We start from the raw sequence: 23,008 nt of genomic DNA on the forward strand, positions 1-23,008 counted from the left end.
GAGAGGGCAGCGACTGGTGTAGTAGTTAAGACATCACTTGGACACCTCTCTTCTGTACCTGAGTGCCTGGGGCCTCAGGTCTACACTCTGCCCTGATTCTAGTTTCCTGATAATATGTACCCCAGGGAGTAACTGGTGACGGTTCAAGTAACTGGATCCCTGTTATCCACGTCGGAGACTCAGTCTGAGATCCCATCCTCTTACTTTGGCTTGGTTCAGCCTTGGCTGTCAAAGGCATTTGGGCAGTGAACCAATGAATGGGGTGTGTCTATCTTTTTGTCTTCAAATAAATGAAATTAAAATAATAATAATAAATGTGAAAGTGTTGTATAATCTGAAGTTTCTGACTCTAAAGTCCATGCTGCTTCTATTACTTCTGTTAGCCTTAATAATAGAGAAATGTTAACTTCATAAATTGTACAAGTATATAAACTAAGTTACTGATGTTTTCTAACTGGTTTTGGATGGCGAAGAAATAAAGATGATCGAATGTACCAGAAATCCTAATCTAAGAGTAGCAAAACAAATTAACCAACAAAATACTCAGAAGGTAGGATGAATACATCTCAAACTGTTGTCAGGTAGAAAACAAGACAGCCCACAGCAGATGAGAAGAAAACCTCTGAAGTTGTCAACAACTTTCACTTTCAGCAAAATTCATTAAAAACTAGCCCTGAAGCTGCAATGTTTGCTTTGATTACATTACCAAGATAACAAAATCAATGACATCCTATAAGTTTTTCTAATTCTACAAGTACTTTGCTAAGAATAAATATGTAGATTCCCAAGTTTAAAAAAAAAAAAAAGACCAAAATGAAAAAGCAAAGTAAAACAACCAAAGCAAAGCAAATTAAGAATTTATATTCCTTCCATGTCCAAATGACAAGATACTTTTTTTGAAATTATCAAAATACAAAACCAAGGCAAAAGAAACTGATCACCCAGTCACTAATAAATAGTACAGACAACAATCTGCAACTTACTTTTCGGGCCACTGAAAGATCTGAATCACTGTCATCTAAAATCTTTATTAGGTAGTCCCTGGTCTTTCTCAGATAATTTTTGCATTCTTCTTGTTCTTCGGGAGAAAGGGCGTCATTTTCAATGTCTTCTGCTTTCCTGTGAAAAATCTATGCAAAGAGTGCTTTTATGAAACAAATGTTTCATTTTTTTTAAAGGTTTATTTTTTGAAAGACAGTAAGAGAGAGAAAGACAGACAGAAGTCTTCCACTTGCTGGTTCACTCCACAAATGGCTACAACAACAGCAGGAGCTGGGTCAATCTGAAGCCAGGAACTAGAAGCTTCTTCTGGGTCTCCGACACGAGTGCAGGGACCCAACCACTTGGGCCATCTTCTACTGCTTTCCCAGGCCATCAGCAGGGAGCTGGATGGGAAGTGGAACAGCCAGGACTCACACTGGCACCCATATGGGATGCCAGCACTGCAAGTGGAGGCTTAACTTACTATGCCACAACGTTGGCCCCAAAACAAATGTTACTAAAACAAAAACCCTTAATACAAGTAAAGCATCTACTTACCTGTGCAAGATTCCAGTAAGAAACAACGTTTTTTATTGATTCAAAAGCAGACAGAGCATCTTCAACATTTCCATTAACTGCATCCAATATAGCAAAAGTTATATGTGCATCCTCTTCATATTCACCAATTTCAGATGCCTAAACACATTGAATAGTTTTTAGTCAAACTGCTTCTACTTGGAGTATCAAATCCAAATGGTTTTCCAAAGATTTTACATTAATCTAATGAAATTAGTATCTTTTTTACACTTTACTGTCATAGGTTATTTGTGACTGGATTTTAAAAGTAAGTCTACTATTAAATAACAAGGCAATTAATTAAAGTAGTTTACATTTCAATTTCTTTGTTTATGAACTGGAAATACACAACTCCAGTCAATTCACAAAGAGATTCTATTACCTGAATGTCCGCAGCATGAAAATGTTTAAATAGAGGATCAGTAGGTTCAGGAATACTGCTCTTCTTTTTGATTGTCTTCAACAAAGGCAAAACTTTTTTCCAATAATGAACACTTCTGCCTAGGTATTCCCGTTGATCATAAAAAGAATTAAGGCTGCTGCCCTGAAACAGAAAAAGTTACAAGTACACAATCTTAAGGAATGTGTGACTAGATTTAAGATTTATAAAAGGCAGTAAATGGTTAAAATTTGAATTCAAAATCAAATGGAATCTCAAAAAATCACTTAGCAGGCTTACTATGAGCGATCATTGTAGACCCAAACTTTAAACACTTTCAATGGTATTTCCTAAAGGGGCAGCCCACTCTTTTCTAGATAGTCAAAAAAAAAATCTGGCTCTATATCACACTTTGGTCAAAGTGCTAACCATCTTTAAAGTAATATCATCAGCACAGAGATCTGAAATATTCAGAAATATCAGTAATACTCTTACTTTCAATGTCCTGTGGTTAATCCTCCACCTGCAGCACTGGCATCCCATATGGGCACCAGTTCTAGTCCTGGCTGCTCCTCTTCCGATCCAGCTCTCTGCTATGGCCTGGGGAAGTGGTAGAAGATGGCCCAAGTGCTTGGGCCCCTGCACCCGCATGGGAGACCTGGAAGAAGCTCCTGGCTCCTGGCTTTGAATCAGCCCAGCTCCAGCTATTGCGGCCATTTGGGGAGTGAACCAGTGGACGCAAGACCTTTCTCTCTGTCTCTCCCTCTCACTGTTTGTAACTCTACCTCTCAAATAAATAAAAAGCTTTATTTAAAAAAAAGGAAAAGGAAAGGAAGAAACGCATGGTTTAAAAGAGTCGACAGGCCAGCGTTGCGGCACAACAGGAAAAGCCATGGCCTGCAAGGCCAGCATCCCATATGGGCACTAGTTTGAGTCCCAGCTGTTTGACTTCTAATCCAGCTCCCTGTTGATGTGCTTGGGAAAGCACCCTGGCTCCTGGCTTTGGTCTGGTCCAGTCCTAATCATTGCAGCCATTTGGAGAGTGAACCAATGGATGGAAGATCTCTCCGCCTCTTTCTCCTGTTTAAGTGTACCTTTCAAATAATTTTTTAAACCATAAAATAAACAAATAAAACAAAAAACTAAGACAATGTTCCTAAAACCATTTACATTTTAGTGAACTCACCGTTCTCTGAAGGTATTTTGCCCAGTGTACAAGCAGAGAAGGTTGAAGACCATGCTTTTCCTGGCCCCTTAGTGTGTGCATCTCATGCTGAACTAGAAGTCGTAATTTTGCTGAGGCTCCAGGTCTAAAAAGTTTTAATAAAGCCACTTTAAAAACATACATTCAATACTTACATGTATGCTATCATATGACAAATTAAATTTTTAGTAAAACCCAGGCAATAAGTTAAAAGAATACTTTCAGATCATTACTTACATTGCCTTTCTGTGAATTAGATTACAAACTGCATCCCACCAAGTCTTCTGCCTCTCTGTACAAAGCTGTTTACACACAGGAAGTGGCAAGCATAGAGGCTGATAGGAGCTATAGTGAGAATTACATTTCTCCTTTAATTGTAAATAGCTGGTATATATCACTCCGAGTAAAAATACCTGTTTTATTTAAAGAAAATTTAAGTAAGAAAAAAATTAAACAAAATTCAGAATATTTACTTTGTTAAAATCTTTGCTTACTTCAAGATCTAAAATACATATGGATTCAGGTGCATTTGTTTCAAGTCTTGAAGTTTCCTGAGGCAGATGATGAAAAAGCTGTTTTAGCCATTTTCGAATTGCAGGTAAATCAGGCATTGAATTCCATTGTAAGCCAAGCCAGGTAAGGTGCTGAAGACTGCCATTATGTGCACGAACGGCACCTGAAATAAAAGAGGGAAATGGCTTAAGGTCTTGGAAATCTTCACTGTGTTGTTAGTTTTGTTAAAAATAACACAGAGTAAAGGTATCTTAATTACATATTTGCTTTGCTATATTACAGCTGAGGGATATTCTATAATAAGCAAAAATCTCATGCTCTTATTAAATGCATTCACACCTTGTATCTAGGAATTTAACAGATGTGATGGAAAGAATTTTGTCTTTCAAGCCCACTAACATAATGAAAACCCCACAGAATCAATAAAATAAAATCTACTGAGCATTCAAATAAAGAATGCCCATCAAACAAGAACTCTTCAAACATTTCCCCTTTCAGTAGACACTAGAACAATGGGATGACACTATGTTAATCCTCTGATATAGTAGAGAACTGAAAAGGCTTCTGAAAATATGAAGAGGCTCAATCTTCAACGTTTGTTAATTTACAGGAGACTTGAAGATGTTCACCTCCTTTGTTCCAGTATTCTGTTTTTAAGAATCTCTATGGAAAAAATGTCTGAAATGCAGACAGTTTATATATCAAAACTATGAGACAGGGCATGCACAATAAGGATGAGAACTTCCATCCACTGCTCACTTCCCCACTACACAAAAAGCAGACTTAAGACAGGAGATGGGAACTTCATATAGGTCTCCAAATGAATAAAAAGAACCCAATTACTTGAGCCATTACCATTGCCCCTCAGGATCAATATTAACAGGAAGCTATAATTAGGAGCCAGAACCCTGAATCCAGGTATTCAATGCAGGACACGGGCATCCTAACCATTGGCTTAACTGCTAGGCCAGATGCCTGCTCCTCACAATACTATTCTTTTCTTTTTTTTTTTTAATTTATTTATTTATTTTAAAGAGTTAGAGAGTTTGTCCATCCGCTGGTTCACTCCCCAAAGGGCCACAACAGCCAAGGTTGAGTAATGTTGAAGCCAGGAGCCAGGAGCTTCTTCCGGATCTCCCACATGAGTGCAGGGTCCCAGGCACTTGGGCCGTCTTTTGCTGCTTTCCCAAGTGTGTTAGCAGGGAGGGAGCTGGATCAGAAGTGGAGAATCAAACCAGTAGGAATCAAACCGGTACCTATATGGGATGCTGGCACCACAGGAAGCAGCTTTACCTGTTGTACCACAGTACCAGCCCTCACAGTACTAACCTTAACAGAGGGAAAACTACAAGCAACTTGGAAATACAACAGAAAATGTAGTAAATAATTAATCCATTAAGTCCTAAGTTTTCAATTTATGACATACTGTCTACTTCAAAGTCAACATAAGTGACATATTTACTGCTCAATTTAAGTCTTTACAGGTTTCCTACAGAAAGGACAATGGAACATAATTGATTAAATAAAAAATTACACTGCAATTAAAGGTGATAAGAGTTTTTGGGCCGGCACCATGGCACAGTGGGTTAATCTTCCACCTGCTGCACCAGGACCCGATATGAGCATCGGTTCTAGTCCCAGCTGCTCCTCTTCCGATCCAGCTCTCTGCTATGGCCTGGGAAAGCAGAAGAGGGCCCAAGTCCTTGGGCCCCTGCACCCGCGTAGGAGACTGGGAAGAAGCTCTGGCTCCTGGCTTCAGATCGGCACAGCTCCGGCCGTTGTGGCTATTTGGGGAGTGAACCAGCAGAAAGACGACCCTTCTGTCTTTTCCTCTCACTTATCTGTAACTCTGTCAAATAAATAAATAAAATCTTTAAAAAGAAAAAAAAAGGTGATAAGAGTTTTAAACTAGATACTGTGGGACAAAATTCATGAAAGCAGCAAGACAAACCATACTTACAATATAAAACAACTATTTAGAAGAAAAATATATGCCACTTACACTATTGCCTGCCAACCACCACAAAAACAAAACAAATCCTGAATAGACTACAGGAAAACATTGTCAGTATTTCTTAGTAATGAGAGCATGGGCAATTTATTCAATTTTATCCTAATACAAAAGTGTTAATCAGCAGAATGTTTCTTTTCAAACATTCAACTCACCAACATCATATCTAGCCAACTCATCAGACTCTGGTATATGTACATCAACGTTTCCAATATCATCATCACCAAGAAAAGATTTATCCTTAGGTGACCGACTAGAAAATAGAGCATCATATAAAGCAGACTGTCCACTTTTATTGGCAAAAGATTCCACAATCTCTTTTAAAAAATCTTGTTTGCCATGACTCAAGTTTACCAACATGTGCCCTGAAAAACAAAATAAATTATTTCCATTATTTAAAAAGATACAGATTCTAATTACTTACATGTCTCAATTATTTCATTCATATGCCCAAAGCAAAAGTACAGTGATTATCTCAAATTTAACAATTCAACCCCAAAAACACAGTTGGACAAGAAGTATGTACTTACTGAGAAAACAAACACATTGAAATTTAAGACAATCTGTATATATATGACAGAATCAAAGACAGGCATGTATGTGAAAAATGCCAGAAGTATATAATTTTAGATAGAAAAGTCTAAGATTTATGTAGCCATAAAACAGTAAAGCCAAGTTCTCATTCTCTGGTCTGATAAACTGATTTCTAAACCTACCTGGATCACAATCTTCCTTTAAATAGCTCTTAAGAAGTAAAACTTACTTCCAGGCCCTACCCGACAGATTTTTATTCCACTGATTTGGGATGAGCAATCTATTTTAAAAACACTCTTTGCATAAAGCAATGAACCCTGAAAACATACTGAAAAAAATCAGTCATAAAACATCATACATTTTATGATTTTTATATAAAATGTCCAGGATAGGAAAATTGAGAGAAACGGAATAGTAGTTGCCTAAGGCTAAGGAGTTTAGGGTAAAGGTACAGTGTGACTGCTAAGTATTTTATGGAATTTCATTATGGGAAGATGAAAAATAAAGAAGATCAAAAACTGATTGTGGGCTGGCGCCGGCACACCAGGTTCTAATCCTGGTTGCTCCTCTTCCAGTCCAGCTCTCTGCTGTGGCCTGGGAGTGCAGTGGAGGATGGCCCAGGTCCTTGGGCCCTGCACCCGCATGGGAGACCAGGAGGAAGCACCTGGCTCCTGGCTTCGGATCGGTGCAACGCGCTGGCCACAACACAACAGCAATAGCGGCCCCTTGGAGGAAAGGAAGACCTTTCTCTCTGTCTAACTCTGCCTGTCCAAAAAAAAAAAAAAAAAAAAAAAAAAAAAAAAAAAAAGTGCAAAAAAAAAAAAAAAGTGCAAAAAAAAAAAGGTGCAAAAAAAAAAAAAAAAAAACCTGATTGTGATGATGAATGCTCAACTCTGGGAACATAATAAAAATCAATGAAATGTCTTTTAAACAGGTGTATCATATAGTACGTGAATTAAATCTCAAGCACAGGTTAATTCTAATTTGGTTACCACCAATTATTCTCTTAGCAAACTTGAATACTCAGAGGAAAAACAAAACAAGCAAACAAACAAAAAAACACACTGATTTTACTAACTGTGACACCTTGCAAAAGCACCTGTGACAGCCCTGCAAAGGTAGAAGGAAAAATGGGAGGAGTGGAAAGTCACTTTAAGAACTGCAAATCTGGGGCCGGCACAGTGGTCCACTATGTTAATCCTCCACCTGCAGCACTGGCATCCCATATGGGTGCCGGGTTCTGGTCTCGGTTGCTCCTCTTCCAGTCCAGCTCTCTGCTATGGCCTGGGAAAGCAGAAGATGGCCCAAGTTCTTGGGCCCCTGCACCTGTATGGGAGACCAGGAAGAAGCTCCTGGCTCCTGGCTTCGGATTGGCCTAGCTCCGACCGTGGCGGCCATTTGGGGAGTGAACCAACAGAAGGAAGACCTTTCTCTCACTGTCTGTAACTCTACCTGCTAAATAAATAAATAAATATCTTAAAAAAAAAAAAAAAAAAAAAACCTGCACATCTAACCTCTATCAAAAATCAGGTTTTGGCATACAAGAGCAACAGGAGCTCTGACAATCAAAGTTTATAGGAACTCTGAACACTACTTCTTGCTCGTTACAAAGTTTATGCAATTTTCCAACAAAACTGATCCTGACTGATTTACTGGCTACATGACTCTCAAAGATTTGCCTTGGAAAATTACAAATATGTAACATACCTGTAGGATGCATCTCAGAAAACCAGAACTGTGAATAAATCTACCACAAGAGCAATAGTCTAGAAGAATATTGGAATATATGATAATATGTATTATTATTACTCTCTTCCTCTATATGTACTCAGCTCTTAAGAGAGAGACCAGTATCTTCATCTTTGTATTTCCACTAGCTAAATAATTATCTAATGGCAAAAAGGGATTAAGAAGTTATATCCATCTGAAAGCAAACAATATCCAATGTTTCTTTTGTAAAAAAAAAATGTATCATCCCAATCCTTTCATATGTACTGCCCTTATCTAACAGGCCAAAGAGAAACAATTATAACCATTTATCTCCTGGACAACAGAAGAATTTATCATCAGATATGCCCTAACAGAAATCCTCATCTTTTTTTAATCAATCATTACAGTTACCTGATTGGCTCAGTCGATCATAAGCCATCATTTCCAGCAGATTTTGTCCAGCTTCTCCTTTTATTAATTTAATCTTTGGTCTGGGAACCTGGCAATTTTAAAATAAAAAATCTAAATGCAGTGATACCTATATTTCTAACAAATGTGTTTCATTCTATTACACTGTACTTTATTGATAACAAACAGTTAACCAATGATTAAACTGACTTGGAAAAGAGAATGAAAAAAGCTGGCAACCAAGAAATTTATATAATCTATGCTTTTTTGAGATACTCCTTGTTTTTCCTTTTGGTGCTACATAAAAAGTCTTAAAAAAAAAATTAAGATTTCTTTATTTGAAAGAGTTAGGGAGGAGAGACATATCTCCATCCACTAATTCATTCCCCAAACGGCCAGGCTGAAGCCAGGAGTCAGGAGCTTCTTCCAGATCTCTGACGTGGGTGCAGGGGTCCTTGGGCCATCCTTCACTGCCTTCCCAAGCACATTAGCAGGGAGCTGGGTTGAAAGTGCAGCAGCCAGGACTCAAAGGGGCACTTATATGGACTGCCGGCATTGCAGGCTGTAGCCTTATCCCTGCACCACGTTGCTGGCCCCCAGTCTCAATACTTTCACGAAAGCATTTTGCTAGTGTCTAAAGGCAGTTTTCATGTCTTCTTTGCACTATTGTATTTATTCACCATTCTTTCAGCTTTTCCTCACAGGGGATGATCTGGAGTCCATTTCCTCTTAGAGTTGGTTTAGTTTACCCCTGTGGTAATTCAGTTATCTATACTTTCAAAATGTGCTGTCCACATGTGGCATTTCCAAGTAAGGCTTCACTAGTTTAAAGCAAGTTGACATCTGTTTTGTTTATGAAGAATATAAAAGTAACGTAACTAAATTCTCCATTTCCCTGAATGTTAACTTGAATGTGCTTTCGGCAGATCTTCTCAGAAGTGCCTCTCAAATAAATAAATAAATCTTCAAAAAAAAAAAAAAAAAAAAATCGAGGGGGCTGCTGTTTTGTTGAACTATAAGTTAAGCCTCTACTTACAACACCAGACATTATGTATCAGAACCCTAGGTTAAGTGTCAGCTGTTCCACTTTTGATCCAGCTCAATGTTGTGGCCTAGGAAAACAGAAGATGGCCCAGATCCTTGAGCCCCTGCACCCATGTGGGAGACCCAGAGGAAGCTCCTGGCTTCGGATCGGCGCAGCTCCGGACGCTCCACTCATCTAGGGAGTGGCCAGCAGATCGAAGACCTCTCGCTCTGTGTCTACCTCTCTCTATAACCCTGTCTTTCAAATAAATAAAATAAATCCTTTTTTTTTTTAAAGATTTATTTTATTTATTTGAAAGTCAGAGTTACACAGAGAAAGGAGAAGCAGAGAGAGAGAGAGAGAGAGCGAGCTAGCGAGCGAGCTTCCATCTGCTGGTTCACTCCCCAACTGGCTGCAACGGCCGGAGCTGTGCTGATCCAAAGCCAGGAGCCAGGAGCTTCCTCCGAGTCTCCCACATGGGTGCAGGGGCCCAAGGACCTGGGCCATCTTCTACTGCTTTCCCAAGCCATAGCAGAGAGCTGGATCAGAAGAGAAGCAGCCGGGACGAGAATCGGCGCCCCTATGGGATGCCGGCACTTCAGATCAGGGTGTTAACCCACTGCGCCACAGCGCCGGCCCCTAAAAAAAAAATTAAAAAATAAAACCAAGATTGGGGTTGAACAATGAAGAAACACAAATAATAGCACTGAATATTGGAAGATGTATATCAACACTGTGCTCAAAAGATTCAAATAATATAAACTAGAAGGAGAAGCATTCTCTAAAAAGTAATGAGTTCTGGGGCTGGCTTCATCCAGCTTCTTGTACACACCTGGCAAGGCCCTGCCACCCATGTGAGAGAGCCAGATGGAGTTCCTAGCTTCAGCCTGGCCCAGCCCTGGTTTTTACAATCATCTGGGGAGTGAACCAGAAGACAGATCTCTCCTCTTACTTTTTCAAATAGTAAATAATACTTTAAAAATAAATAAAGCATTGAGTTCTTCCTACCCATCTAATTAAAAAATTCATTTTCTAAAGCATATTCATTTTTATAAGCCTAACTTAATGCTTCTGAGGAGACTGTTTCTTTTCATTTCAGAAGTAAAGCAAGCTTATTAAATTTTAAAAAATTAGGCCAGGGTGCTATTAATCAGCATCCTGTCTTTAAAAAAAAAAATGGACACCATTTTGACATTATTTCCTCCTTGTCATAGTCTATGTAAACATTAAGTGTTTTATGCTTTCAAAAATGACCATACTATTACATACTGTGACATTACATACTGTCAAATGATATACTTTTTATACATATACAACTTCGATTAATGTTATTAAATCTATCGTAACTTATGTTAACTATTCCCTGAAAATTTGCTTATTTATTATGTTTTTGTCAAAGTCATACACATCTTTTTAAATATATTTGAGATTATCTCCCGATTATACATTCCCCTGAAATGGCAAAGTAAAAAGATCAAATTCTCTGAACAGTCTTCAAAACAGTCATGGCAACACAGACTACCACCAGCAGTACACCAACATAATGGATTCATCTACCTCCTCAGTATGGTGTCCATCTTCATTTTTTACCTCTCAATATAATTTAACTTAATTCTATGGGTTTGTTCACATATTTTCATTACATACCAGGAAAAATACAACAAAGTCCCAGTCCCTACAACTGGAAAAAGCTTACCTGAAACGCTATGAGATAGCACAAGGCAGCCAGCTCAGAGAGCGCGCGCCACTGTCCGTCGCTGTGCTGACCCATCTTCAAGAGCAGGGAACCAGCGTGCATGTAGAAATGTCCTTTCACTTCTAAGAACGCTGCTGACAGCTCATCATTTCCACCCACAGAAGATTTCACAGACTGCAGAGCACCATCAAAGCTGCAACAGTCCAACAGTAAGCAGGTACTCTAACCTGCTGCATTGTCTCATTAAGTCTACTTCATGCTTCATCGTCCAATTTTGAACTCATAATAGTCCCTATTCTCTATTTCATGGATTATGAATCATCTAGCTATTACTTTTATCCTGCATACTGCCCATACTTCCAACTTAACCTCTAAAACAGGGGTGGGGAATATCCAGCCTGTGAGCCACACGGGGTCTATAAAATCATTTAGTCTGGCCTCACCAAGTCAACTGCAGGCAGGACTTAAAATTCAATAAATCTAGAGCAAGTTAATTTTTAAGTTGGTAATTATGTACATCGCATGAATGATGTTATAAATATTAAAATATTCCTAGACAGAAAAAAAGTTTTCATATCTCTGCTCTACAATGACATCTTATTTTAAATCATAGAAAAAATACAATTCAAGTATGATTACTGATTACAGGTGAATATTTGACAATAAACCGGAATGTTGGAAAACTTCATTTCAGAAGAAATGCAAGCTATTTTCTAGATTCTTCTTGATCCACATTATTTCAGTATTTAATCCAAGTTTGGAATTTTTCAAATTAGATACTCCATTGCCAAACTGCAATAACTAACAGATATTTGGCTATCAGTAACACAACTGCTCTCCACATTATATAACTACAAACTTATAAAACTGTTTCTTATAATCTATATTCTATTAAGTGCATATATATCCTAATGATCTTTACTTTGTAATAAAAGTAAAAATCAAACAAATATGAAGCATGACTTGTTTTTTAAAGATTTATTTGAGGGGTCAGAACTATGAACATAGTGGGTAAACACAGCATCTGTGGCTCTGGCAACCCATTAGGATGCCAGTTCAAGTTCTGGTTGCTCCACTTCCAATGCAGCTCCCTGTTAATGCACTTAGCAAAGCAGAAGATAGTCCAAATACTTGGGCCCCTTTGCCCACAGCGGGAGATGTGGAAGAAGCTCCTGGATTCTGGCTTTGGATCAGCACAGCTCCAGCCATTGCAGCCATCCATGGAGTTAACCAGCAGATGGAAGATCTTTCTGTTGTTCTCTGTCTCTATCTTTCTGTAACTCTGCCTTTCAAATAAACAAACAAATCTTAAAAAAAAAAAAAAATCAAAAAGACAAACTGAAATTGTCTCCAACAATTTCCATCTAGGAAAGGATAATTTAAAAAAAAATAATAATAGGGGCCGGCGCCATGGCTCACTTGGTTAATCCTCCGCCTGCGGCGCCAGCATCCCACATGCGCACCGGGTTCTAGTCCCGGTTGCTCCTCTTCCAGGCCAGCTCTGCTGTGGCCTGGGAAGGCAGTGGAGGATGGCCCAAGTGCTTGGGCCCTGCACCTGCATGGGAGACCGGGAGGAGGCACCTGGCTCCTGGCTTTGGATCAGCGCAGCGTGCCAGCTGTAGCAGTCATCTGGGGGGTGAACCAATGGAAGGAAGAGTTTTCTCTCTAACTCTGCCTGCAAAAAAAAAAATGCTATAAAAATAATTAAAAATGCTATAAAAATAATAAAAATATGTATTTGAAAGACAAAACGACAGAGAGTGGGAACAGATAAATCTTCCATCCACTGATTCACTCCCCAAATGGTTCCAACAGTTGGGGTTGGGCCAGGCCAAAGCCAGGAGCTTGAAACTACACCTGGGTCTCCTATAGGGTGACAGGTTCCTAATTCCTTGGGTCATCCTCCATTCCTTTCCCAGGTTCATAAGCAGGAAACTGGACAGGAGGCAGAATAGCCAGGACTCAAACTGGCACTCCAATATGGTGTGCTGGTGTTTCAAGAAGTAGCTTAGCTCTCTGTGCCACAACACTGGCCCCTGTAGCAAGATTCTAAATTAGCTTATAATCAAGAAAACAGAGCTACAGGGGATCCACAAGGATAAATTTATTGTGCAATAGTATTAAATTTCTTCTCTTGTTCATTCTCATTTTTTCAGATATACCATAGCTAAGTTTCCCAGAGGCTTTATGACATATAATAGTTTAAAGAGTGAATGAGGACATCAGTGAGAATCAAGCTGTGTTCTATTATGTCAGACACTAAATAGACTTACAAAAACACAAAAGGATAGAGAGGTGGAGTTGCTGAATGCACAGCCTGATCAATTTATATTGTATGCATCTGCTGAAATATTGTACTGTGCCTCATAAAATGTACAAATGGAGGCCGGCGCTGTGGCACAGTGGGTAAAGCCACTGCCTGCAGTGCCAGCATATGGGCACTGGTTCGAGGCCTGGCTGCTCCACTTCCGATCTAGCTCTGTGCTGTGGCCTGGGAAAGCAGTAGAGGATGGTCCAAGTCCTTGGGCCCCTGCACCCACGTGGGAGATCTAGAAGCAGCTCCTGGCTTCGGATCGGCACAGCTCCAGCTGTTGTGGCCAATTGGGGAGTGAATCAGCGGATGGAAGACACCTCTCTCTCTCTCTCTAACTCCTTCAAATAAATAAATTTTTTAAAAAAATATAAAAATAAATCTTTTTAAAAAAGGACAAGTGTTACATGATAAAAAAGTTTTAAATAAAGAAAAAATATAGCTAATAAACATGTATGAATATTATGTCAATAAAAATTTTTAAAATGCAAAACAAGGGACATTTGGTACAGCAGTTAAGACATCGCTTTAGACACCTGCCTCATATTAGAGTGCCTGGTTATGTCTTGGTTTTGCTACTGATTCCAGCTTCCTGCTAATGCGTATCCTTCAAAGGCAACAGATGATGGTTAAAATACTTGGGAGACCTGCCAACCATATGGGAGACCCAGATTGAGTTCTGGGCTCCTCACTTTTCCTAGCATATCCCTGGCTGTTGCAGGCCATTTGGGGAGTAAACCAGAGGATGGAAGATCCATTTCTCTAACTCCCAAATAAATACAAATAAATTTTAAAAAGTAAACAAAAATAAAAAATAAAGAAAAGCAAAACAATGCTACTCTTCTCACAACTGCTTTTGTCCCTTGGGAAATAACTTTCGCATTTGAAAATTTGTATGCTGTTAGCATTTTTAGTGTATAAGTATTTTTAAATTTTTCTGATGAAATTTCTAATATGACACTGATATAAATAACCCACAAAGAAAGATGTCTGGAGTTCCCCAAGAATGTAAAAGGATCTTTTGGCCAAAAAATTTAGTATATATAAGCCATCCAATTTCCTAATTATTTTCAAAAATAATCTGCAAGTTGGTTTTCTTGAATACTGCTTTAAAGAGTTAATGAGTGGGCCGGCGCCGCGGCTCACTAGGCTAATCCTCCGCCTAGCGGCGCCGGCACACCGGGTTCTAGTCCCAGTCGGGGCGCCGGATCCTGTCCCGGTTGCCCCTCTTCCAGGCCAGCCCTCTGCTGTGGCCCGGGAGTGCAGTGGAGGATGGCCCAGGTGCTTGGGCCCTGCACCCCATGGGAGACCAGGAAAAGCACCTGGCTCCTGGCTCCTGCCATCGGATCAGCGCGGTGCGCCGGCCGCAGCGCGCCAGCCGCGGCGGCCATTGGAGGGTGAACCAACGGCAAAAGGAAGACCTTTCTCTCTGTCTCTCTCTCTCACTGTCCACTCTGCCTGTCACAAAAAAAAAAAAAAAAAAAAAAAAAAAAAAAAGAGTTAATGAGTGACAGAGAAACAGAGAGACATCTGCCATCCACTGATTCATTCCCTACATGGTCACAATGGCCAAGGCTGGGCCAGACCAAAGACAGGAGTTTCTTCCACATGAGTGGAAGGGGCCCAAGCAGGCGCATTAACAGGGAGCTGGACTCGAAGTAGAGTAGCTGGGACTCGAACGATGCCCATATAAATGGCAGCATTGCAGGCAGGCAACTTTACCTGCTATGTCACAATGCCAGTCCTGAATACTGCTTTTACCCCACCTTAGGACACTAAAAACTTTTTCAAGGATACTATCTACCCCCCAGACCCTCTTTGCATATGCCATTTGGGGAAACAAGAAATAATTTCCCAAGAAACAGACAGCCTAAGCCAGGGATCAGCAAACTGTTTCCACAAAGTGTCAGCTACTAATGTGGCTTTTCAGAAATACAGTCTCTGTCACAACCACTCAAACCCACCCCTGTGGAGTGTAAGCAGCTTCACAACAGGTAAACAGAGACACACTATGTTCCAATAAACCTTTATTTATAAAATCATGAGGCCTTTGAGTTTACAAGGCCATAACTGGTTCACAAACTCTAAGTCGTCATGCTTTAAACTAACATCCTCAAACTGAAGTTCAAGTGATATTTTCTAGAGTTTTAGAAAACAGAGATAACTATTCCTCAAACTGAGAGTTTAAGAAAACAGAAAATGTAGACGTGTGAGTCATTTTGTATTGTGTATATTAATGAAAATTGTTGAGGCAGTAGTCACTGGAGCACCATGGGTTAAGTTGCCACTTGGGAGGCCTGCAACCCATACTAGAATGCTTGGTTCAAGTCCTGGCTACTCCATTTCCAATCCAGCTTCCTGCCAATGTGCCTGGGAAGGTGATGGCTCCTGGCCCCAGTTCAGGCTATTATGGGCATTTGGTGGGTGAACCATTAAGTGAAGATATGTCAATCTGCCTTCCAAATAAGTAAGTCTTTTTTTGAAAAAAAGAAAACCTTTTCTGAAATATTAGTGATGTTAAGTGCTTACACATCTGAACCCAGCCATTTACCAGAAGAACCACCTTACTATCTAATTTTCACTCAAGATAGCCCCCCTTTAAAAATAAAACATGGAGGGGTTGGCACTATGGCGTGGCAGATAGAGCCACCGCCTGCAGTGCCAGTATCCCACCTGGGTGCCAGTTCCAGTCCCAGTTGCTCCACTTCCAATCCAGCTCTCTGCTATGGCCTGGGAAAGCAGTAGAAGATGGCTCAAGTGCTTGGGCCCCTGCACCCACATGGGAGACCCAGAAGCTCCTGGCTCCTGGCTTCAGAAAGGCTCTGCTCCAGTCTCTCTCTCTCTCTCTCTGCCTCTCTATAACTCTGCCTTCCAAATAAATAAATAAATTTTTTAAAAACAGTAAAATATGGAAGTTACAACATTCCTTTTACTCTTTATTAAGCATGATAAATCTAAATTATTTAACTATAAGGCCAATTTTAATCAAATTTAAACTATACAAGTTGTCTTTAAAACTCAAATTCAGACAAAACTAATTATACCATCCCCAGAAAGTAAGTATAATTAGGATTCCCTCCAAGTGGTTTATCTTACTCACTATAACTCCAGGGAGCTAGAAATAATGATGTGGTAAAGAAGTCAAAGAAGTGAATTATTATTTCTAAAAAAAAAAAAGGGGGGGGGGCATCAGTAGTTTATGCTAAATTACACTGTTCACAAAATCAACCTACCTTTCCAGTAATTCTCTACTTTCCTGCACATCCCTGATAGAAAGTGTAAGATGCATGAGGTTAGCATACGCCAGAAGTAAGTCTTTATTGGTTGTTCGCCAGTTACTTTTATCAGAGTCCAAACACTGTAGAGATTCCAGATACTCCTGTTTTGCAGAAAGAAAAGCCAAGTTGCAATACTTTCATGCTAAAAATCTCTTTGTCCATTCTTATCACATGGTGATTTTTACATTAGAATTTAAGTAAAATCACCAAAATATATAACCAATTCGTCACCCCCCCAACCCATTACAAATCAAAATGATCCTTGTAACAATTTCATCTTAATTTTTTTTACATAAACAAGTGAAATTTAAGTCTTAGAGAGTGCTGTTTCAGCACAGAGACATGATAATCAATAATGTACAAGCACGGAGACCAAAGAGCTTTTAGCTACCTTAAGAGTCTGGACAACACATGAATTCCATTCTAAACTTGCACGCAAAGCTATGTTCTTCTCTCTCTCATGGCAGTGGGCCACAGCATCCTTCAATCTTTTATTTGAGCGATACAGTTCCACTAGTCGGATGTTCATATGGACATCATCAGGTCTTGTGTAAAGTTCTGACTGGATCAAGTCAAAAAGTTTATTCCATCCATCTTCACCTTTACAATCTAAAAGTTGTTCCTATTTGAGAATAAAAATCATTAGTTAGGAGAGTCTCACCAAAAGTACCATCTTACAATCTAATTAGCCCCTTCAAAGAGCTGCTTCCAGCTTAGAAGCTAAACCTCAGTAACTTTATATGGAGAGCTTAGGGGATTACCACAGGAGCTGTGGTTACCTAGGGATTACAAGGCCTACTGGCCCACATCCCTGCATACCACATCACCAGAAGCCTGGCCTCGCCCTGATCCCAGTCAACCCCCACTGTAAGACCCCATCTTCAAGCTGCTCAGTATCTCAGTATCTGAATCCCTCAGGGCTCCCACCATGCTGTCTTCTCAAAGCACAGTCCTCATCGCCTGGCCTTCCGTGAGTAAGGACACTCCAGGGGAGGACCCAACCCTCTGCCATGATAACTTTTCCTCTCTCGGACTACACACAAGAGAAAGAAGGTAAGGTTGTGGCCTCACTCCTCATTGCCTCCTCCAAATCCCAGCTCCCTCCACACCTCTTGTAAATATTTCCCCCACTTTGTAACTGGAATAAGACTTTTTTTTTTTTTTTTTTTTTTTGGACAGGCAGAGTGGACAGTGAGAGAGAGAGAGAGAGAGAGAAAGGTCTTCCTTTTCTGTTGGTTCACCCGCCAAATGGCCGCTATGGCCGGCGCTGCACGGATCCGAAGCCAGGAGCCAGGTGCTTCCTCCTGGTCTTCCATGCGGGTGCAGGGCCCAAGCACTTGGGCCATCCTCCACTGCCTTCCCGGGCCACAGCAGAGAGCTGGACTAGAAGAGGAGCAACCAGGACAGAATCCAGCGCCCCAACCGGGACTAGAACCTGGGGTGCCGGCGCCACAGGCAGAGGATTAGCCTAGTGAGCCGTGGCACCGGCCAAGATACTTCATCTTAACAGCTATCACTGATGCTAGCCATTGGAAAAACATACCATGGCTTAGCTACCTCGTGTCCAGTGATACTAGCCTCAACTCCAACCTCAGCCATCCATTTGCCATGGATACTAGTCTTCAAAAGCTGTATTTCAGGCTCCACTCAGGCCCATACCTTTGCTATTCTTCTACCTCACTTAGGGCCCACATATCCTCCCCGCTGGCTCCTACCACATATTTTCTCCTCTACTATATGAAAAGCTCCGTTACTGCACTGAAATCACCAAATTTTAATTAGCCATAACATACACACACAACACACTCTTTCTCTGTCAAACTAAAATGCTACAATCTGGGGCAGGCATTTGGGAGAGTGGTTAAGTTGTCACTTGGGATTCTCGCAGGCCATATTAGAGTAGTTCAAGTCCAGCTCCTCCACTTTGGATCCAGCTTCCTGCTAATGCGCACTCTAGGGGACAGCAGACGACGCTCAAGTACTTGGGTCCCTTCCACCCAAATGGGGTACTTGGACTGAATTCCAGGCTCTGGTTTCAGCCTGGCCCAGAGCTGGCTGATGAGGGCATTTGGAGAATGAACCAGTGGATGGAAGCTCTCACTCCATGTGTATGTCTTCCAAATAAAATGGAAATAGAGGTCTTTGTCCCTAGGACAAAAGTAGTTCAAAGGTTTGCAAAAAGAAATAAAAAGGTAAGTTCATTTTGGCATTAAATTTTTTTGAAACTGGAGACAGGCACAGTGGGGCAGCAGGTGAAACCACAGCTGCTTGTGACATTACCATCCAATACGGAAATGCCAGTGTGAGTGCCAGCTACTCAGCTTCCAATTCAGGCCCCTACTGAATGTGGTGAAAAAGCAGCAGATGATGGCTCAAGTGTTCCTGCCATCCATCTGGGAGATCCAGGTGGAGTTCTTGGCTTCAGTGTGGTACAGCCCCAGTTGCTACAGCCATCAGGGGAGTCATTCTGCCTTTCAAACAAATCTTTTAAAATTTGAAATTCAAAATGTTTTTTAAAGTTTTTTTGAAAATTCTACTCTATACTCAAGAGAAAAAGTCCTCTCATATGTAATACTTTCATTCATTAAACAAATGTCACAAAACTATCCATCTTCTGTCAATAAGCCTTAAATTTAAGGAGAAACAGATCTACTTTGCAAACTAGTTCAAAACATCATGAATTTCAGTTCCAAAAACCTGGGAAAGAATTTCAAACACAAAGGTTTAGCTTGAGACAAAAGCCCTGGGGCCAGCGATATGGCATGGTGGGTAAGGCCGCCAACTATGATGCTGGCATCCCAAATGGGCGCCGATTCAAGTCCCAGCTGCTCCACTTCCAATCCAGCTCCCTGATAACAGCCTAAGTGTTTGGGCCATTGCCACACACAAGGGAGACCTAAAACAAGCTCCTGATACCTAGCTTCAGCATGGCACAGCCTGAGCTGTTACAGCCATCTGGGGAATGAACCAGCAAATAGAAGATTCCTCTGTGTGTATAATTTTATTCTGACTTTCAAATAAATAAATGTTATAAAAAAAAAAAAGTGTTGGGGCAACGTTGTAGAATAGCAGATAAAGGCACCACTTGTGCCCAGCATCCATAGGGGGCTTATTCAAGTCCCTGCTGCTCCACTTCTGATTCGGTTCCCTGCTAATATGCCCTGTACCCACATCAGAGACTCAAAAGAAGCTCCTGGTTCCTGGCTTTGGCCTGGCCCAGCCCCAACTGTCGCAGCCATTTGGGAAGTAAACCAGTGGATAGAAGATCTCTCCATTGTTCCTTCTCTCTCTGTAACTCTGCCTTTCAAATAAATAAAATAAATCTTTTAAAAAAGAGAAGTATTGGTAAGGCTTATTTGGAAAGACTTTCTCTAGAAAAATTACTTACTAAACTGCATTTAATCAATGAAGAATAATAATCGGGACCAGTTAATATATTACCAAGAGCTTCCTGACATTTTGTTATTATCTCCAACATACTAGAAAAACCACCTTTTATCACTGGCTTATAAACCTATCTCATAAGATAATTCATTCCATTTCTAAACAGTTACCAGAAAACTCTTATTTATAACAACCCTAAACTGTCATCCTATAAGCAGTTTTCACATAATGATGCAAAAACCTTATTTTTTTTTTTTGACAGGCAAAGTTAGACAGTGAGAGAGAGATGCAAAAACCTTATACACGTAGACAAAACCTGACCCATATCTTAGCTCTACTATTAACTACAAAACTGTAAAATCTCTAAAATATTAAATATTCCAGAAGAGTAAAGCATATATCACTTGTAGAGCATACAATGCAATGGCTAAAAAGACATGAGTTGAGAAAGGTTGTAATTTTTAAGAGAAAAAAAGCATTTTTTTTTTTCCAAGATTTATTGGAAAGGCGGAGGCGGAGAGGGAGGGAGGGAGGGAGGGACAAAGAGAGAGAGAGACAGAGATCTTCCAACCACTGGTTCATTCCACAAATGGCTACAACAGCCAAGGCTGGGCCAGGAGCTTCATCTGGGTCTCCCACATGGATGCCGAGGCACAAGTACTTGGGCCATCTTCCACTGCTTTCTCAGGCACATTGTCAGGGAGCTGGATAGGAAGTGGGACAGTCTAAGTCTCAAATCAGTGCCTCTGCCCCATAACACTGGCCTCCAAGAAAAAATTTTAAAGGCAACATAAAGACATACTCCATTTTAAGGTTTGCTACTAAAAATTAATGTAGGATGTAACATTGTGGCATAGCAGGTAAAGCCACCACTGGAGACAACAGCAACCCATATAGGTGCCAGTTTGTGTCCCAGCTATCCACTTCCAATCCAAGTCCCTACTAATGGCCTGGGAAAAATAGAAGACAGCCCAAGTGTCTTGGCCCCTGCCAGCCACTTGGGAGATATCTGGATGAAGCTCCTAGCTTTGGCCTGGCCCAAATGGATAGAGTGAACCAACAAATAAAAAATTAATCTAAATTCCAAATATTAGAAATACTTGTGTTTTACATAATCTCTTCTCCTAAATTTTGGATTTTTTACCTTTAGTTTATAGACTGCAGGACTTCCTGGGAAAAGCTTAGCTGCTCTTTCAACCCAGTATTTTGCTCTTCCATCAGTAACATCGTTTTTACAAAGCAATTCTGCAATCTTCAACACAAGATCTTTTTGTGTTGGGTTTAATTCCACTGAACGCTGAAATAATAGAAATAAAAAAATCAGTAAATGAATTTATGTTTGTAGGAATATATACACTCAAAGAATAAAAAGTGTCACTATACTCATTTAAAACTCTATTCCTAGATGACATTATTTCAAAGTTATTAAAGTATCTTAGAGTGTAATAATGAATCAAATAAAAATTATCTTTTTATTGGGTGAATGCAAAAAACACAAGGATACCACATCACAATATTAGACTCAAAATTTATAGGTGTTAAATTACAGTACAATTTGCATCACATTTTTTAAATCTTTTTTTTTTTTTTTTTTTTTTTTTTTTTTTTTTTTTTTTTTTTTTTTTTTTTGACAGGCAGAGTGGACAGTGAGAGAGAGAGACAGAGAGAGAAAGGTCTTCCTTTTGCCGTTGGTTCACCCTCCAATGGCCGCCGCTGCAGCCGGCGCACCGCGCTGATCCTGGCAGGAGCCAGGAGCCAGGTGCTTTTCCTGGTCTCCCATGGGGTGCAGGGCCCAAGCACCTGGGCCATCCTCCACTGCACTCCCTGGCCATAGCAGAGAGCTGGCCTGGAAGAGGGGCAACCGGGACAGAATCCGGCGCCCCAACCGGGACTAGAACCCGGTGTGCCGGCGCCGCAAGGTGGAGGATTAGCCTATTGAGCCACGGCGCCGGCTCCACATTTTTTAAATCTGTTCTGTGACATGAGCACCTATTTTCACGACATCCATAAGATATATCTAAATTATTCATTACATAAATGACTTACATCTGCCTGTGCAAAGTCTACAATTTAATCTTATAATTAATTACCTTATAACATTCGACAGCTTTGTCTGTGTTTTCTTCTGCCTCATAAAGAAGTCCCAGAAATCTATGAGCTTTGGGATCCCTCTCTTGCACATTAATATATGTAGATATATATCTGTTTCAAAACAGAATACAAAAAATGATACTTAAATTATTACTCAGAATTGTACTTACATGCTAACTGACTAGTATACCTTAAATAAAAGCCAACCATCAAATCAATTTATACTGTTTTTCAATTATTGACTTATCACTGTCTACTTATACTGGAATACACATATAACTCAAAAGTATTCATCAACAGAAAAACAAAGACACACACAGCACACAACTTATTTTAGTATTAAATGTTATATTTACCAAATACATTTTCTGCACATTAAAAAACATAAGCTTTTTCTTCCTGATCACATTTTGATGAAATGCTATAGTTTTGCATATAAATTATGAAGTTATTACAGTACAGATTTTTAAAGTTATACTGCAAAAAACTAAAAAGCAGCAATTTTAAAGATAACTACAAAAATTTAATCCTTTAATTAGTGATTTCTACTGTACTGTACACAGCTAAAATTGAACAAAAGAAAAACTAGCAACTACATTACCAAATGCAAGTAATCTCCATTTCTTAAATCAAGTAACAACTAAAAACAAGCAGTAATCCTCTAACTTCAGTGGCAGTGTTTTTAAGATAAATTAAACCCAAAGACCAAAACTAAGGGGAAAAATTAACAAGGAGCATGGATTCACAGACACAACACTGCCAGTTATGAGGCTTTACTCATCTTCGTTCGTCTTTCCATCAGTGCTGTTATAGCACAGCACCCTCCTAATTTCCCATGCTAAGGTGCTCCAAGTCAGGAAATCAGAATCTGTGGGTGTAACAGACACTCAAGAGTTTCATCAGCCGAG

General features: G+C 40.0%; 1 protein-coding gene across 2 annotated transcripts in view; it reads right to left on the reverse strand.

Moving 5' to 3' along the window:
- Nucleotides 1-23,008, reverse strand: part of LOC100338469 (E3 SUMO-protein ligase RanBP2) — a 72,989-nt gene that overhangs the window by 36,722 nt on the left and 13,259 nt on the right. For both annotated transcript variants that reach the window (XM_051834522.3, XM_051834527.3), the window contains exons 3-15: nucleotides 22,100-22,211; nucleotides 21,154-21,306; nucleotides 17,017-17,247; nucleotides 16,581-16,726; nucleotides 11,037-11,229; nucleotides 8,320-8,407; nucleotides 5,820-6,029; nucleotides 3,635-3,816; nucleotides 3,378-3,553; nucleotides 3,123-3,246; nucleotides 1,940-2,101; nucleotides 1,540-1,677; nucleotides 984-1,130 (exon numbers count right to left, since the gene is read on the reverse strand). In XM_051834522.3, coding sequence (XP_051690482.3) covers nucleotides 984-1,130; nucleotides 1,540-1,677; nucleotides 1,940-2,101; nucleotides 3,123-3,246; nucleotides 3,378-3,553; nucleotides 3,635-3,816; nucleotides 5,820-6,029; nucleotides 8,320-8,407; nucleotides 11,037-11,229; nucleotides 16,581-16,726; nucleotides 17,017-17,247; nucleotides 21,154-21,306; nucleotides 22,100-22,211 — 2,062 coding nt within the window. The remainder of the gene's footprint in view (nucleotides 1-983; nucleotides 1,131-1,539; nucleotides 1,678-1,939; nucleotides 2,102-3,122; nucleotides 3,247-3,377; nucleotides 3,554-3,634; nucleotides 3,817-5,819; nucleotides 6,030-8,319; nucleotides 8,408-11,036; nucleotides 11,230-16,580; nucleotides 16,727-17,016; nucleotides 17,248-21,153; nucleotides 21,307-22,099; nucleotides 22,212-23,008) is intronic.

This window comes from Oryctolagus cuniculus, chromosome 2 (genome assembly GCF_051225735.1).
Source record: "Oryctolagus cuniculus isolate XC-2025 breed Fujian yellow rabbit chromosome 2, ASM5122573v1, whole genome shotgun sequence".
NCBI classification, from domain to species: domain Eukaryota; kingdom Metazoa; phylum Chordata; class Mammalia; order Lagomorpha; family Leporidae; genus Oryctolagus; species Oryctolagus cuniculus.